Below are 18,862 nucleotides of genomic sequence, written 5' to 3'. Positions count from 1 at the left end.
CTCCTGTCTCAGCCTCCCAAGCACAGGGATTACAAGTGTGCACCACCACGCCCGGCTCTGACTTTACTTTTTTAAATTTATTTTTATTTTTTTTGTTTTTGTGGTAATAGGGGTGGAACCCAGAGGCTTTCTACCTCCAGGCTATGCTCCCAGACCTATTTTTACATTTTATTTGGAAACAGGGTCTCACTAAATTGCTGAAAGCCTCACTAAGTAGCCTGAGGCTGGCTTCGAACCTGCGCAATCCTCCTGTCTCAGCCTCTCAAGCGCAGGGATTACAAGTGTGCGTCACCATGCCCGGCTTTTTTTTTTTTTTAACTTTACTTTGTTTTTAATGTGTGTGTGTGGCACTAAGGATTAAACCCAGGGGCATTCTACCTCTGAGCTACACACCAGCCCTATTTTATTCTTTTTTTCTTTTTTTGTGGTACTAAGGTTAAAACCCAGGGGCCTTCTACCTTCAGGCTACACTCCAGACCTATTTTATATTTTATTTGGAAACCGGGTCTCACTAGGTTGCTGAGAGCCTCACTAAGTAGTTGAGGCTGGCATCAACCTGTACAATCCTCCCTTCTATCTCAGCTTCCTAAGTACTGGGATTACATATGTGTGCCAAAATGCCCGGCTTTATTTTTTATTTTTGAAATAGGGTCTTGCTAAGTAGGGGAGGGCCTCATTACTTACTAAGTAGCTGAGGCTGGCCATGAACCTGAGATCATCAAGCATGTGCCACCATGCCTGGTTTACTTCTTTTTTTGTGTGTGGGGCAAAGTCTTGCTATGTTGCCTAGGCTGGCCTCAAACTCCCAATCCTTCTGCCTCAGCCTTCAGAGTAACAGAAACTACAGCCATGTGCCACCATGCCCAGTTTTATTTAATCCTCTTTTAAAAATTTATCAGTTTTGGCCTGGCATGGTATGGTGGTGCACACTTGTAATCCCAGTTTTTGGGAGGCTGAGACAAGAGGATCACAGTTCGCGGACAGCCTCAGTTACTTAGTGAGGCCCTTTGCAACTCAGTGAGACCCTGTTTCAAAAAAACAGAATAAAAAAAATAGGGCTGGGGGGTGTTACTCGGAGGTAGAATGCCCCTGGGTTCCATCCCCAGTACTGCGCAAAAACAAAAACAAAAACAAAAAAACTGCATTCAGTGAAATCTATCTTTTCTCTTGCTCATTCACTCATATACTTAAAAAGAGAGACAATATGGATCTCAAGAAGGGTTACCATAAAACTTATAAAACTATCAATAATAACTGTACTTCACTAGCCAAGAAAATAGTCCCACTATGGCAAAGCCAAAAATGGAAGAACATTTAGTGCTAAAAAACACAATTCTGTGTGTGTGCGTGCGTGCGTGTCACTAGGGATTGAATCCAGGGGCATTCTACCTCTGGGCTCTACTGTTTTTCTTTATGGTACTGGGTATGGAACCCAGGGCATTCTATCCCCGAGCTACACCCCTAGTCCTATTTTTTTTATTCTTTATTTTGAAACAGGGTCACACTGAATTGCAGGGCCTCACTAAGTAGCTGAGGCTATCCTCGAACCACAATCCTCCTGTCTCAGCCTCCCAAATGCTGGAATTACAAGTGTGTGTCACCACACCTGGCTTCCAGCCCTATTTTCTATCCTTTATTTTGAAACAGGGTCTTAAAAAGTTGCAGAGAGCTCAGAAGTTGCTGATGCTGGCTGCAAACCTGTGATCTTCCTGTCTCAGCCTCCCAAGTACTGGAATTATAAACCTGAGCCTCCACACCTGGCTCTCTATTTCCTATTTCTACTTCATCTAGCCAATTTGCAGAGACTGGCCCACAGCAACTCCCTACCATTCTCTAAACAACTTACATGTGTGTCCTACTTATGGTTGGATACTCACATGGGAGTAGGTAGTCTAGGACACTGGGACGCCAAGACTAGGATTCTCCAGCTAAACAATATATGGTATAAATTAGGGTGTTGTGTGTGTGTGTGTGTGTGTGTGTGTGTGTGTGTGTGTGTTTCCTGTGGTACTGGGGATGAAACCCAGGGGCATTCTACGTCCGAGCTACATCCCCAGCCCTATTTGTATTTTATTCTTTATTTTGAAACAGGTTTCACTGAGTTGCAAAGGGCCTCACTAAGTGGAGGCTGGCTTTGAACCTGTATGATCCTCCTGTCTCAGCCTCCCAAATGCTGGGATTACAAGTGTGCGCCACCATGCCCTCCTCATATGGCATATATTAGGTGCTTAACAAATGAATGAAATAAGGAAGGAAAGGAATAAAAATGGGCCCAATCCACCACCAAAGAAACAAGTGTTCTTAACCATGGAAATATGGTCAAGAGACTTATCCTAGTCAGAGTAATATAATACCTATTAAGGTTTTTGGTTTTTTTTTTTGGTGGTACTGGGGTTCCTGGAAGCCCTTCTACCTCCGGGATACACTCCCACGGGCTACACTCCCAGACCTACTTTTTAACTTTTTTATGTGGAAATAGGGTCTCTAAAGCCAGCGAGACTGGCTCTGAACCAGAGACTGGCTCTGAACCAGCGCGATCCTCCTGTCTCCGCCTCCCAAGCGCGGGGATTACAAGCGTGCACCACCACGCCCGGCAATACCTATTAAGTTTAACCTGATTCTTCCTTTCCTACTCTGATCTTGATTTATCAGGTCAAGAAAGACTGAATAAAAAAAGATGAGGAAGGACTGTATTCTTCACAGGAATGGCCAAGAAAGCAGTATTTATAGAGATAGATACTGTAAAGACTGTGCGGACAGTTGACCTAATGAAAGAAATTTACATGGGATTCCTTGATTGGCTCAGGCAAAGATTTGTAATGTACACTTTTTCTTCTTTTGGCCATAATAATTCTGAAGGAAACATGAGTTGGCCTGGTTTATATTTACTGAATAATCCACTGTGTGCTGAGCGCTGAATTAGCTATCTGTTTGGTTTGATTCTACTTGAGAATATAAAATTTCAGACTCTCTTGGAGCTCACTGCCACTTTGTGTGTGTGTGTGTGTGTGTGTGTGTGTGTGTGTGTGTGTGTGTGAGTGAATGAGGATGTAGCTGTAGCTGTTCTTTCATTTCTTGATATGAAGTAAGGTCATGATTATTACTGCTGTGTTTATTTCAGTTTTAACTGTCCATTAACTCACTCTTTCTTTCTCTTTCCTTCCTTCCTTCCTTCCTTCCTTCCTTTCTTTCTTTCTTTCTTTCTTTCTTTCTTTCTTTCTTTCTTTCTTTCTTTCTTTCTTTCTTTTTGGTGGTACTTGGGGTGGAACCCAGGGGTTTTCTACCTCCGGGCTATACTCCCAAACCTATTTTATGTTTTATTTAGAAACAGCATCTCACTAAGTTGCTCAGAGCCTCACTAAGTAGCTGAGGCTGGATTCAAACCTGTGCGATCCTCCTGTCTCAGCCTCCCAAACGTGGGATTACAAGCATGTGCCACCATGCCCGGCTTCACTATCTCTTTCAAATATATCTGTCCTGAGAATATAAGAAGGAATAGTACTTGGACTTCACAACAACAAGGGAACAAAGCCATAATTAAAAGGTTTGCTCAAACTCAGTCTCTTTCTTTAGACTACTATCCTCCCTTAAATAGTCCCTGAACAACCCAAAGGGCATTCATGGAAAACTCAAATAAGAAATCTATACAACAAGATAAAGCGAGCTCGCGAGTTTGCTGAGAGACTCAGTGCTTTACTTTACCTCGCTTTGAGGAGTCGTGTTATCCATCAGCATCACGTGGATTAGTCTTGGATCTACTGACTTGATCTCACCACTCTACGGTTTTAGGAGCAGGATAGCAGAACATAATGAAAAAGGAAAGAAAAAGATATTTAATGCTTTGCCAACTAGGACAGGACAGAATTATGCATTATCTTAGTGTATATAATTACCTCTTAATTGTTTCTACTCTACTACTAGATGAAAGCGCCATGAGAAAATGGATCTCTATGGTCTCATTCATGGCTACAGTTAACAATATATGAATAAGTTGCGGAGTATGGTAAACATTCGTATACTTGTTAAGTGCATGAATGAAAGAATTGAGTTCAATGCCCAAGTGTGTTTTTTAGAAATGTTAATTCCAAATTCTGCATCTCTAAAACATTCTTATTCAGTGTAGTATGAAACAAAAACCCTTCAAAATCAACAATCATTAAAAGAATTATTCTACTATTACTTATTTATTGGTATTGAAGGTTGAGCCCAGAGGCATTTTACCTCTGAGCTATAACCTCCAACCTTAGTGAAATAGGGTTTCACTAAGTTGCTGAGGCTGGCCTTAAACCTGTGTTCCTCTTGACTCAGCCTACTATTACAGGCATGGGACACCACACCTCGCTTCAATCTACCACTAAAGAATAAAAACTTTGAGAGAGGGACCAATTTGTTAGAAAGCATCAAATTTACTGTGATATCCTTTTTCTTTTTCTTGGTGGTACTGGGGATTGAACCTATGGGTGCTTTACCTCTGAGTTATATCCTCAGCACTATATTATCTTTATTTTGAAGCAGGATCTCACTAAATTGCTGAGGCTGGTCTCAAATCTGTTTTCCTCCTGTCTCAGCCTTCTAAGTACTGAGATTACAGGAATGCAACACTATTCCCTGCTTCTGTAAATCTTTTGACCTTGCAATTACACATACCAAGGAATTTATTCCAATAAATAATAAATGTTCAAGAATGTTCAAGAATGTTTGCCATTAAGTATATTAGTGAAAATACTGGCAATGATTTAAATGTCCTTCAATTTTAAATTAGTTATGATACATCCATTTTTTTTTTTTTTAGTACTGGGGATGGAATCCAGGGGCATTCTACCTCTGAGACGCAAGTGCATGCACGTGCTTGCTCGCTCTCTCTCTCTCTCTCTCCATACACACATACATATACACACACATATTATTCTACCTCCAAGCAATACCCCAGCCCTATTTTTTTTTATTCTTTATATTGAAACAGGGTCTCACTGAGTTGCAAAGGACCTCACCAAGTAGCTGAGGCTGTCTGCAAACCGTGATTATCTTGTCTCAGCCTCCCAAATGCTGGGATTACAAGCGTGTGCCACCAGGCCTGGCTGATAAAACCATTTTGGAACTTTTTTTTTTTGGTACTGGGGACTTAACACAGGAGAGCACTCTACACCTAGCCCTATTTTGTTTTTTTTTTTTATTTTGAAACAGGGTCTTGTTAAATTACTCTGCACTGACCTTGAACCTATAATCCTCCTGTCTCAGGCTCCCAAGACAAGGCATGCACCACTATACTGTTTATACTTCTATTGTTTTTTTTTTGGGGGGGGGAGGGTTTTTTTTGGTTGTATGGGGGATTGAACACAAAGATATTCTACCAATTTACACCTCCAGCCTTATTTTATTTTTATTTTAAAATGTTTCTCACTAAGTTGCTAATGCTGTCTTTGAACCTGTGATCCTCCAGTGTCAGCTTCCCAAATGCAGGGATTATAATCGTGTGCCACCACATCTGGTTTATACTTCTATTTAAAAGGACAGCTGGGCATGGTAGCGCACGCTTGTAATCCTAGCATTTGGGAGGCTGAGACAGGAGAATCACGGTTCGCGACCAGCCTCAGCTACTTAGTGAGGCCCTCCGCAACTTAGTGAGATCCTGTTTCAAAATAAAGAATAAAAAATAGGGCTGGGAGTATAGCTTGAAGGTAGAATGCCCCTGGGTTCCATCTTCAGTACTGCAGAAAAAGAAAAAAAGAAAAGAAAAGAGAAAAAAAAAAAAAAAGAGATGATTCAGAGCCAGGCATGGTGGTATACACCAGTAACCAGAGGATTTGGGAGGCTGAGACAGAAAGATTACAGATTTGAGGTCAGCCTTAGCAAGTTAATGAGACCTTCAACAACTTAGTGAGACCTGTTTCAATATTTAAAAATAAATAAAACATGCTGGGGGTGTAGCTCAGAAATCAGAGGTAGAAACCCCAGTACCAAAAATCAAAACAAAAGGATGAATCAGATCTCTATACTCACATATAAAGATGTTTGTTATATACAATTAATAAGATAAATTATGAAACTATATGTATCCCATCTGTTAATAAAGTATAACATGTTATATAAATACATATGTTTTATATATATGCATACACAAATAAACACATAAAACATTTTGAAGAATATGGAACATATATGAAACTGTGATTGCCAATGGGGGGAGTAATATTTACTTAGAGGAAGATGTTGCTTTCATTACCTACTTTACTATTTTTTGTGTTATTGGGAAATTGAAACGACACGCATTCTACCTCTGAGCTACATCCCCATCCCTTTTTATTTTATTTAATTTTTTTTGTGTGTGGTACTGGGGTTTGGAAACCAGGGGCTTTCTAACCTTTGGGCTACACCTCCAGCCCTATTTTATAATTTATTTGGAAACAGGATCTTACTAAGTTGCTGAGAGCCTAAGTAGCTGAGGCTGGCTTTGAATCTGTGCGATCCTCCTGTCTCAGCCTCCCAAGTGCTGGGATTACAAGTGTGCACCACCATGCCCAGCTTTCTTTTTTCTTTCTTTTTTTTATTTTTTGGTGGTACTGGGGTTCCTGAAAACACTTCTACCTCCAGGCTACACTTCCAGACCCATTTTTAAAATATTTTTATTTGGAAACAGGGTCTCTTAAGCCAGCAAGGCTGGCTTCAAACCTGTGGGATCCTCCTGTCTTTGCCTCCCAAGGGCGGGGATTACAAGCGTGCGCCACTACACTTAGCTATTTTTTCTTTTAAAACAGGGTCTCACTAGGTTGCTAAGAGTCTTACTACTTGCTGAGGCTGTCCCTGAACTTACTATTCACTGATTCTCCCAAGTACTGGCATTATAAGCAATAAGCATATATTAATAAGCAATATAATAAGCAATATAATAATAAATATATTATATATTATTATATTATATAATATATATTATGTATATTATATAATAATAAGCATATAATAAGCAATATATGCATATTGTCTGAAAATCTTAAATGTATAAAGCTTTAATGATTTTAATCTTGTGTGTGTGTAGTACTGAGGATTGAATCTAGAGGTATTCTACATTTTTTTTTTTTTTGGTCTACGTGTAGTACTGGGGGTGGAACCCAGGGGATTTCTACCTCTGCAATACTCCCAGACCTATTTAATACTTTTATTTGGAAACAGCGTCTCACTAAGTTGCTGAGAGCCTCACTAAGTAGCTGAGGCTGGCTTCCAACCCGTGCGATCCTCCTGTCTCAGCCTCCCAAGCGCTGGGATTACAGGCGCGCACCACCATCCTATTTTAGTTTTGTAATGAAACAAGAGTCTTACTAGGTTGATGAGCATCTGACTACTTTGCTGAAGCTGTTCTCCAACCTGTGATCCTACTGTCTCAGTCTCCCAAATACTGGAATTATAGGCAATATGTCACCACGCCTAACTATAATTTTATTTTTTAATAAACAAAGGAGCTTATTATTATATTTTATATGTGACTGTTAAGGATAAGTCTGAAACTGATTGAAACATGTCATAAATTTGTCTGCCTCAGAACACTCATCTACTATTTCTCCTGAATAATTGCCCAGATATCTCTAGATGCCATGTTCCTTCTGTTTAGTTCATTAGAAACAAACTTTTTTCAGCATCTAGGCTATGATGGTAGAAGTTATCACAGAAGCAAATGCTAACTGACTAGAGTCTTTTAACTACTAAGCATTAAGAATATTTCACCTTACAATTGTAGACTGGCTGACTGATTTCAAAGTACTTTCAAACACATTATTTCAGTCCTCAAAACAGTGCTGTGAGGTCAGTGGGGATTTACACAATTATCTCTAATTTATGGATAAGAACAGGAAGGTAAAAGAGTTGCATAGCTTTTCTCAGGGACAGATGATCAGTAAGTGAAAGAGCCAGGAAAGAAATCCAAGTCTCTTACAGGCACTAAAGTATTTGTTTTTCGCTATCATTCTCTGTAAGGGGATGGATGGAACTTAGAGTTAAGAGCCTCACCTCAGTTATAGACACCTCCATAAGACGGGTGATGGAGTCTTGATGGCTTACAACACCATAGAGCCACCCTTCTTCCCCCTCTGGCTGGTACACTTTGACCCTGTGACCTTGAACACTGTAGGGACCTAAAAGGGAGATGAGTCAAAATTGAATATTTCTGACTAAGCTATGTATCATAATTATTTCTAAAAGCAGAAGGAAGACTATATGATATAAGGGAACTTTCAGTACCCTTGTAAAGCTGAATGAAGCACCAATTCCAGATTTACCATATTCAGAAATTTTATCTTGGTCTTTTTTTGATGTTGGGAATGGAACCCAAAGCCTCATACATGCTAGACAAGTACTCTACTATTAAGCTACATACTTAGCAACTTATTTTTATCCTTTATTACTCTTTTATTTTATTTTATTTTTTGGAGGTACTTGGGATTAAACCAGGGACCTCTGAGCTATACACCCAGCCCTTTTCATCTGGAAACAGGTGAGCCAGGTGTGGTGGTGCACACTTATAATCCCAGTACTTGGGAAGCTGATACAGGAGGATTGCAGGTTTGTAACCTGCCTCAGAAGCTTAGTGAGATCCTGTTTCAAAATAAAAGAATTAAAATAGGGCTGCAGATGTAGCTGGGAGGTAGAATGACCTTGGGTCCCATCCCCAATAACTAACACAAACACATACACACACACACACACACACACACACACACACACACACACCCCCCTCAAAAACCTACCAATCTCGCCAAATTGGGAAGGCTGTCCTCAAACCTGCAGCCTTCAAAGTACTGGGATTACAGGCATTCAACACCACAACTCATATATTCATTAATTTGAAAAAAAAATTTTGTGTGTAGAACTGGGGACTGAACCCAGGGGCATTCTACCTCTGAGTTACATACCCAGCCCTTCTTCTTATTTTTAAATTTTTTTCAGAATTTTATTGGTGCAGCGGTTGAACCCAGGGGTATTCTACCTCTGACTACAACCCCAAACCTAGTTCTTTTTTCTTTTTTTTTGTTTTTGCAGTACTGAGGATTGAACTCAGTTGCATTCCTCCTCTGAGCTACACCCTTAGCCCCATTTTTTATTCTTTTATTTGAAACAGGGTTTCATTAAGTTGCAGAAGGCCTCACAAGTAGCTGAAGCTGGCTGTGAACCTGCGAGCCTCCTGTCTCAGTCTCCCAAGTACTGGGATTACTAGTGTGTGCCACCATGCTCAGTCTACTTTTTGTTTTGAAACAAGGTCTCACTAGGTTGCTGAGAGTCTTGCTAAGTGGTTGAAGTTGGCCTCAAACCTGCAATCCTCCTGGTTTCAGCTTCCCAAGTACCTGGATTACAAATATGAGCTATCACACCCAGCTCGATACTCAGCAATGTGTGTGTGTGTGTGTGTGTGTGTGTGTGTGTGTGTCACTGGGGATTAAACCTAGGGGCATTCTGCCTCTGAGCTACAACCCCAGCTATATTGTTTGTTTGTTTGTTTGTTTGTTTAAAAAGAGTCTAAGTTGTAGAGAGCCTTGCTCAGTTGCTGAGGCTGGCTATGAACCTGGGATTCTCCTGACTCAGTGTCCCAAGTACTAGGATTATAAGTATTTGCCACCAGGCCTGCCTAATACTCAGTAATTTAAAAAGAAAACATAAATAATAGATTTTCTCTGTAATATTTATGTATACTTTATTTGGAGATTCTTTAGTCTCCCAGGTCCCCCAATTCAGAATTCTGAAAGCTATATATGAAGAGAAAGAAAATGTATAAATTAAGAATTATAGATAGTAGCCAGGTATGGTGATACATACTTGCAATTCCAGTACTTGGGAAGCTGAGACCAGCCTCAGCAACTTATCAAGGCCCTCAACAACTTAGTGAGACTCTGTTTCAAAATAAAAAAATAGAACTGGAGGGGAGGTAGCTCAAGGTGTATGCCCCTGGGTTGAATCTCTAGTATCACAAAAAAAAAAAAAACAAACAAACAAAAAAACAACAACGAACTGAAAGTGTAGCTCAGAGGTAGAATACCCCTCTGAATCAAATCCTCAGTACTAAGAAAACAAAAAACTATAGGTGCTATGAAAGCTAGGCATGGTGGTATACACCTGTAATCTCAGTACTTGGGAGGCTGAGGCAGGAGGAGTATAGGCCAGCCTCAGCAACTTAGGAGACCTATTTCAAAAGGAAAAATAAAAAGGGCTTGGGATGTAGCTCTGAGGTAGAAGGCCCCTGGGCTCAATCCTTAGTACCAAAAAAAACCCAAAAACCAAACCCAAAACCAAAAAAAAAAAAAAAAAAAAAAAACCACTAAGAAAACTATAGGTAGTATGGAAATGTCCTCAGATACCTGACATATACATGAAAAAAGGGGAAGCGATATAGATATATTTACATATACTTGGATATTTCGTGTGTGTGTGTGTGTGTATGTGTGTGTGTGTGTGTGTGTGTGTGTGTATGGCTGAGTATTGAACCCAGAGCTTTTGAACATTCAAGGGAAGCACTAAACGTAGAGCTAATACCCAAGCCCTACTGAATGTGCTATTATGTTAAATGACCATAGGAATGATATATGACCACTAACATTCTGCTATCTGACTTTCAATAACAGTGGGTGGAGAGTTCAATCTATGAGATTTCCAGCCTCTGTACTAATAATAGTCTGAACAAATATAGCACCTGTCTTCCTAGGAACACAGAGTTTCAAAGATATTACTTTATCAGCAGGTAACATTATCCTGCAATTTCAGCTGGCCCTCCCAAGGATAGTTTCTCTCTCCCACATATCATTGTACATTTGAGACTATATAGCTAAAGTATTACTAATTTTAGATTGTTCTCACTCAGAGGTATAATTAAGCTTCCTTAATTTTTTTGTATATACACTCACATATATCCCCACCTCTCATTCTGTCCACTTGATTTTCTTTTCTGCTACCAATTTTTCCTTTTATTTTCTTCCTTTATAACACTCTTTGAATATTAAACATCATTTTAAGCCTGGCAGAGTGGTTCATGCCTATAATCCTAGTTTCTTTGGAGGCTGAGGCAGGAGAATTGCAAATTCAATGCTAGCCTTGGCAATTTTGTGAAACTCTGTTTCAAAATAAAAAGGGGTGGGGATGTTGTTTAGTGGTAGAGTGGCTCTAGTTTAATACCAAAACCAAAATCCAAAAATCCATGTCATTTTAGCCGGGCGTGGTGGTGCACGCTTGTAATCCCCGCGCTTGGGAGGCAGAGACAGGAGGATCACGCAGGTTCGAAGCCAGCCACGCGTGCTGGCTTAGGAGACCCTGTTTCCAAATAAAAATGTAAAAATAGGTCTGGGAGTGTAGCCTGGAGGTAGAAGGGCTTCCAGGAACCCCAGTACCACACACACACACACAAAAAGCCAAAAATCCATGTCATTTTACTTGGATACCTTCTTTCCCAAACGGGTCAATCTGCCTACCTTTGCCTGCTTACATTTATTTTGACAAAAGAGAACCAAGGATCTTAATTCACTGAAAATAATGATCATCATGAGGCCCAGAAGGGAAGGGAGTAGATATATGACATGAAGGAAAGATAAATGAAGTAGACTATCCTTTGTGTAGAATTCTTGGTAAAATCTGCAGTACTGAGGATCAAACTTAAGGCTTTGAACATGCTAGGCACAAATATTCTGCCACTGAGCTACTTCCCAAGCCCATCTTATTCATTCTTAAAAATAACATGATATTCAAGCCTATAATCCTACTTCTTAGAAGCTGAGAGAGGAGGATTACAGGTTCAAGGAGAGCCTCAACAAAGTAGGGAGACTCCTAGCAACCTATCGAGACTCTGTTTCAAAAAACAGAAACATAAGCTGGGTGTGGTGGTACATGCCTACAAATCACAGTACTTGGGAGGCTGAGACAAAAGGATTGCAGTTTTGAGGACAGCTTGAGCAAGCAGTGGGACTCCATCAATTTAGTAAGACTCTGTTCCCTGTTTCAAAATATAAAATAGGGCTGGGAGTATAGCTCAGAGGTAGAATGCCCCTGGGTTCAATCCCAGAACCACACACACACACACACACACACACACACACACACACACACACACACACAAAAAGAGATGGGGAATATAGCTCAGAGGTAGAATATCTCCAGTACCACACACAGGCACACAAAACATAATGTTTATATGAATGAATCTGTAGATATATTGTTTTATGAATATAATTTTTACTCTTAAGTTGTTATTTGTTGTTGCTAACCGTCTTTAGTCCTTTTTGTTTGTGTGTGGTGGTACTGGGGACCAAACCCAGGGACATTCTACCTCTAACCTACATCCCCACCCCTACTTTAATTTTTACTTTGAAACAGGGTCTCAGCTGGGCATGGTGGTTGCACACTTGTAATCCCAGCACTTGGGAGGCTGAGACAGGAGGATCACACAGGCTCAAAGCCTGCCTCAGCTACTTAAGTGAGGCTCTCAGCAACTTAGACCCTGTTTTCAAATAAAGTATAAAATAGGTCTGGGAGTATAGCCCGGAGGTAGAAAAAGCCCCTGGGTTCCACCCCATACCACAAAACAAACAAACACACACACACACACACACACACACACACACACACACAAACAAATGCAAGAGTCTCACTAAATTGTGGAGGGCCTCACTAAGTTCCTGAGGCTGGCGGCAAACCTGTGATCCCCCTTCTCAGGCTTATAAATAATGGGATTACAAGGTGTGCCATGACGCCTGGCAAGTCTTTAGTTCTTGAAAAACTTGCAGATAAAAAGTAAATATTTCCTAGCTAATGGTTGTATTCTCAGTACTTTAACATGTATCTAGTATATTGTTGCTGTTGTTGTTTTTAATTGGCACTGGGGTTTTGAACCTGGGGCATTCTACCTCTGAGCTACACCCAGCCCTATTTCATTTTTATTTTGAAACAGGGTTTCACTAGGTTGGATCAGAGTCTCACTACTTGCTGAGGCTGTCCTCAAACCTGTGATCCTATTTTAGCTTCCCAAGTACTGACTGTGATTACAAGCTTGTGTCACTGTGCCAGCACACACTATAAATTCTTAATAAATATTTAAGAAATTAAAACAACAAGAAAACTAAACTCACAACAAAACTGTGTATTACAAAATGTAGAATTAAGAGAGAACACTGGTTAAAAAGTGGTCTAAGTGAGATTCTACTTTTCCAGTTTATTCAGAGATTTAGCCAACTGAAGATACTCTTGACTCGACCCACAAAGAGGATAAAGACAATTTTTTTTTTTTTTTGTGGTACTGGGGATTGAACCCAAGGGCATCCTACCTTTGAACTACACCCCCAGCCTATTTTTTATTCTTTATTTTGACACAGGATCTCAGTAAGATGAGGAGGTCCTCGCTAAGTAGCTGAGGTTGGCTATAAACCTGTGATCTCCTTCAGCTTCTCAAGTATTGGGATTACACTTGTGCATCAGTCATCACACCCAGCTAGGATGAATGTTTAAAGCTACATGGTGTCCCTTTCTTTTTATTTATTTTGAAGAGAGAGAGAGAGAGAGAGAGAGAGAGAGAGAGAGAGAAGAGAAGAGAAGAGAAGAGAAGAGGAGAGGAGAGGAGAGGAGAGGAGAGGAGAGGAGAGGAGAGGAGAGGAGAGGAGAGGAGAGGAGAATGAGAATGAATCTGGGACTGAACCTAAGGGGTTTTTATCTCTGAAGTATAACCCTAGCCCTATTTTATTTTTTATTTTGAAACAGGGTCTTGTTAAATTGCTATGCACTGGCCTGAACCTGTGATCCTTCCATCGTAGCCTCCAAGTGTTGGGATTACAGATATGTGCCCTTGTGCCTAGCTCATACCGTTCCATTCTTTAATTCGCCAGTGAAAATTCACCTGGTTTAGAATTCAGGGACAAAAGACTACCTGTTCTTACCTCGGCTGAATATCTCTTGTAGCTTTTGGTCACTGATCAAAGCATTAACTGTTTCTCTTAGAGCAGCATGCTCTAAAAGAATCTTGTTTTGGCTATCTGTTCCCATCTGGTAAAAGAAGAAAACAACTAAATATTAACATAAATGGCGATAGCATCTAGCTAGATGAGAAAAATCACGCAACAAGGAGCTCTATATCAATACTTGCCAAAAATGCTTATAGAACTCTAGTCTCATGAGGCTGCAAAAATTAAGGATGTTAGTAACAATTAGACTAAGAAATATTACACACTGTATCTTTCTGCATATATAACTAGACTTAGAAAATATTATATACTGTATCTTTTTCATACAGTATATAATATTTTCTAAGCCTAACTGTATATACTGTATCTTTCTGCATACAACAGCAAAGTTCTGAGAAGTCATATAGGAAAGAAACCCATTTAGGTCATTGTTTCCTATACTTTTCAACTACATTTTATTCCATGTAAATCTTTTTGCTTATTTTAGTATTTACCCAACATTTCCTGAGTACATCTCATATAACTCTAGGACTATAGAGATGAATAAAGCAAGGTTGCTGAGAAGGAATGAGGCCTACTGAGGAAGATGTAACAAAAGGAGATCACCATTAACATCTCAAAGAATAGAACACAATTTAGAAGATACTGTTCCTGGCTCTCTAAATAAGAGAGTACAACTTATAAGTCTCTCAATTTTTAACCTTCAGACAAAACTCTTACAGGTAAAAGATAAATAGAGCTATAGAGCTAGCTAGCTTGCTTGCTTGCTTTCTTTCTTTCTTTCTTTCTTTCTTTCTTTCTTTCTTTCTTTCTTCTTTTTGTGACACTGGGGATGGAATCCAGGGGCATTCTGCCTCCAAGCTATACCCCCAGCCATACTTTTTATTCTTTATTTTGAAACAGGGTCTGAGTTGCAAAGGGCCTCACTAAGTGAGGCTGTCCATTAACTGTGATCCTCCTGTCTCAGCCTCCCAAATGCTCAGATTACAAGCATGCGCCACCACGCCCGGCTCCATAACTCAGATGCTATTTTGTTTAAACTACTGACTTATGATGCCTTTTCTTTCTAACTAAAGATATACCTAAATTCTTCAATTCTTCACGCTCTTTGGAACTAGCCCCCATCTCTCCCAGCTTACCTGCCACTAAAGTAAGCATAGGCACCCTCAGACTAAAATTACAGAAGCAGTTGCCTCAGAGAAGCCACCTCTTCTGAAAGAACTCTCAAAATTGTGGTCTTGTCACGTGAAGCTTTAGGGTGAGACAGAGTATGTAGAAGAGGATAGAAACCTCAGTCACCAAATGTACTTTTCAAGGAAGCAAAGAAACGTTAAAAGGCAGGGGAATTTAATAGAGGAATCAAAGAAAAGGAAAAAGGAAACACTGGTATTTGTATCAACGAAGAAATTAGCAAGGAGAGAAAAAATAAGTTAAATACCAGGGCAAGTGTCAAGTACCTGGAACAGATGCAACCCATTAGCATCTGATAGGAAACGTAGCTCTCGATCCAGAAGGTATTCAACTGGCACCACAGAACCCAAGCCCAGTTTATCTACTAATGGAGTGAAAGTCTGTGAAGCACAATGACAAGAAATTGATTAGAACTTGGAAATAAAAATAACAATTCAATCAAATCTCTAATTTCAGAGAAAGCATCATTGTTATATATTTCATCACAGTAAATATAGATCAGCTTAAGTATAAGTTCTTGGAAGCATTCCCAAACCAGCTCCTGTACCTCAAATCATCATAGGAAACAAACTAGAAAATCTGCTCAATACTTGTATTATTATTTGTGTGTGTGATACCGGGGATTGAATTCAGGAGCATTCTATCTGATCTACATCCCCAGCTGTATTTTATTTTATTTTATTTTAGTGGCACTAGGGATGGACCTCGAAGGCTTTCTACCTTGGGACTAGACTCCCAAACCTATTTTATATTTTATCTGGAAACAGACTCCGAACTTATACTCCCAGCCCGATTTTTTTTTTTTTTTTTTTTTTTTTTTTTGCAGTACTGGAACCCAGAGGCTTTCTACCTCTGGGCTATACTCCCAGACCCATTTTATATTTTATTTAGAAACAGGGTCTCACTAAGTTGCTGAGAGCCTCACTAAGTAGCTGAGGCTGGCTTCGAACCTGTGCAATCCTCCTGTCTCAGCCTCCCAAGCGCGGGGATTACAAGCATGCACCACCACGCCCGGCCCAGCCCGATTTTTTTGAATAGGGTCTCACTAAGTTGCAGAGTGCCTGGTCATGTACCCAGATCCTCCTATCTCAGCCTCCCAAGTACTTTACAAGTATGTACCACTAATACTTTTATTTGTGGCTAAAAGGGACAAGTAGAAATGAGGAATTTCATTGTTTCTTGGCCTTTTGGCTAAGATCAATTGTAGAAATGCGAAATTCCTCATTTTCTCTTAGGGAATCTGACAAATCTTGTCAGGCTTCAAGAGTACTAAGTTACAGTAAATTATCAGAATGAAGAGTTAAACCATTATTCTAGGACTCCTGAAATCTTTGGGAGATTAAAATATGAAAATCATCACTGATGAAGATATGTATAAGTAAATTCTTATTACTGTTTCATAAACAGTCTATAAAAGTCATGCCACAACCTCATATCCATTCATTAAAGAGCTTCTCCTAAAAGCTTAATGGGAAAGTAGCCTTCAGTATACATAAAAGTGATAGGGATATAGCTCAGCAGTAGAACCCTTGCTTAGCTTGTGTTAATCCCTGGGTTCAATCCACAGCACCACAAAAAAGAAAAGAAAAAAGTTTAGTGAGTGACAATATGTACAACCAAAGATAAAAAATGTTTGTTTTAAAATATTACTTATTAGCCGGGCATGGTGGTGCACGCTTGTAAATCCCCTCACTTGGGAGGCTGAGACAGAAGGATCGTACAGGTTCAAAGCCAGCCTCAGCTACTTAGTGAGGCTCTCAGCAACTTAGTGAGACCCTGTTGCCAAATAAAGTATAAAATAGGTCTGGGAGTATAGCCCGGAGTTAGAAAGCCTCTGGGTTCCACCCCCAGTATCACCAAAAAAAAAAAAATATATATATATATTACTTATTTAGCCAGGTGTGGTGGGACATCCTGTAAACCTAGTACTTGAGAGACTGAGATTGGAGGATCTTCACATTTAAGGACAGCCTTAGCAACTTCCAAAATAAAAAAATAATAAAAGACTAGGAGCCGGGCGTGGTGGCCCACGCTTGTAATCTCACCGTTTGGGAGGCTGAGACAGGAGGATCACGGTTTGTGGACAGCCTCAGCTACTTAGGGAGGCTCTTTGCAACTCAGTGAGACCCTGTTTCAAAATATAGAATAAAAACTAGGGAGCCTGGTGTGGTGGCACACTCTTGTAATCCTAGCATTGGGAGGCTGAGACCAGAGGATTGTGGTTTGCGGACAGCCTCGGCTAATACTTAGTGAGCTCCTTTGCAACTCAGTAAGACCCTGTTCCAAAATAATGAATAAAATATAGGACTGGGAGTGTATCTCGAAGGTAGAATGCCCCCCTGGTTCCATCATTCCCAGTACCGGGGGGGGGGGGGGGAGGACTAGTGCATAGCTCAGAGGCAAATACCCTGTTTGAATCTCTAGTACCACAAAAAAAAAAAAAAAAAAAAAAAACCAAACTTATTTGGTTGCCAAAAAAGAACTGAGTTTTTTTTTTTTTTTTTTTTTTTTTTGGTACTGGAGATTGAACACAGAGGCATTTACACAGAGGCATTTACCTCCAAGATGTATACCTCTACACCTCTATCCAATTTTATTTCTTCTTTGGAAACAAGGTCTCACTAGGTTTCTGAAAGCTTCAATAAATTGCTGAAGCTGGCTTTGAACCCACAATCCTCCTTCCCAAGTACTGGAATTACAAGTGTGTCCCACCATACTTCACTAAGAATTGAGATATTAAAGTTACCATTTATGCCTATACTTTGCTAATAGGATATAAAAAATATTCTCAGAATTAATTATTTTAAGGGGATGTACTAGGAATTAATCCAGGGACATTCTACCACCAAGATACACCCTAGCCATTTATTTATTTATTTATTTATTTATTTATTTATTTATTTATTGTAATGGGTATTGAACCCAGGGGCATTCTACCTCCAAGCTACACTCCCAGCCCCATTCTTTATTCTTTCTTTTGAAACCAGTCTCACTAAGTTACAAAGGGCCTCACTAAGTAGCTGAGGCTGGCTGTGAACCTGCAATCCTCCTGTCTCAGCATCCAAAGTACTGAGATTACAAGCATGCACTACATGCTCAGTCCCTTTTTTATTTTGAGGCAGGGTCTTGCTACTGAGTCTGGACTCAAATCTGTGATCTTCCTGTCTCAGCTTCCCAAATACTTGGATTACAGGTATGCACCATCAGACCTGGCTATCAATTAAAATTTAAAACCCTATAGATCTGACTTAATAAAGCAAAACTTGATAATTATAGTAACTTTAAGGATTACATAGTTTTTATTTTTGTTTTTTGCAGTACAAGGGATTGAACCCAGGAGCATTCTACCTCCTAGTTACACACCCAGACCCTCCCCCCCTTTTTTTGGTGGTACCAGAGGTAGAACCCAGGGGCTTTTCTACCTCTGGGCTATATTCCCAGACCTATTTTATACTTTATTTGGAAACGGTCTCACACTAAGTTGCTGAGAGCCTCACTCAGTAGCTGAGGCTGGCTTTGAACCTGTGTGATCCTCTTGTCCCAGCTAGCCTTATTTTTTATTCTTTATTTTGAAATGGGGTCTAAGCTATGGAGTCCTCACTAAGAAGCTGAGGCTGTCCGCGAACCTGTGATCCTCCTGTCTCAGCCTCTTGAGTACAGCATGTACCACCACGCTCAGCTGTGCTTACATAATTTTAAAATCTTGGTATGATAAAAAACTAAAACCAGGTGTGGTGGCACACACCTGTAATCCC

General features: G+C 40.0%; 1 protein-coding gene across 1 annotated transcript in view; it reads right to left on the bottom strand.

The window, feature by feature from the left end:
• Positions 1-18,862, bottom strand: part of KDM3B (lysine demethylase 3B) — a gene marked incomplete at both ends in the record, with an annotated part of 111,227 nt that overhangs the window by 61,035 nt on the left and 31,330 nt on the right. The window contains 4 exons of the mRNA XM_080702731.1: positions 3,703-3,777; positions 7,999-8,123; positions 13,893-13,998; positions 15,374-15,487. Coding sequence (XP_080558857.1) covers positions 3,703-3,777; positions 7,999-8,123; positions 13,893-13,998; positions 15,374-15,487 — 420 coding nt within the window. The remainder of the gene's footprint in view (positions 1-3,702; positions 3,778-7,998; positions 8,124-13,892; positions 13,999-15,373; positions 15,488-18,862) is intronic.

The sequence above is a fragment of the Muscardinus avellanarius genome (genome assembly GCF_963383645.1).
Source record: "Muscardinus avellanarius genome assembly, chromosome: 1".
Lineage (NCBI taxonomy): Eukaryota > Metazoa > Chordata > Mammalia > Rodentia > Gliridae > Muscardinus > Muscardinus avellanarius.
Note: the sequence above shows the minus strand (reverse complement) of the source record. Positions and strands in the feature narration are given on the sequence as shown.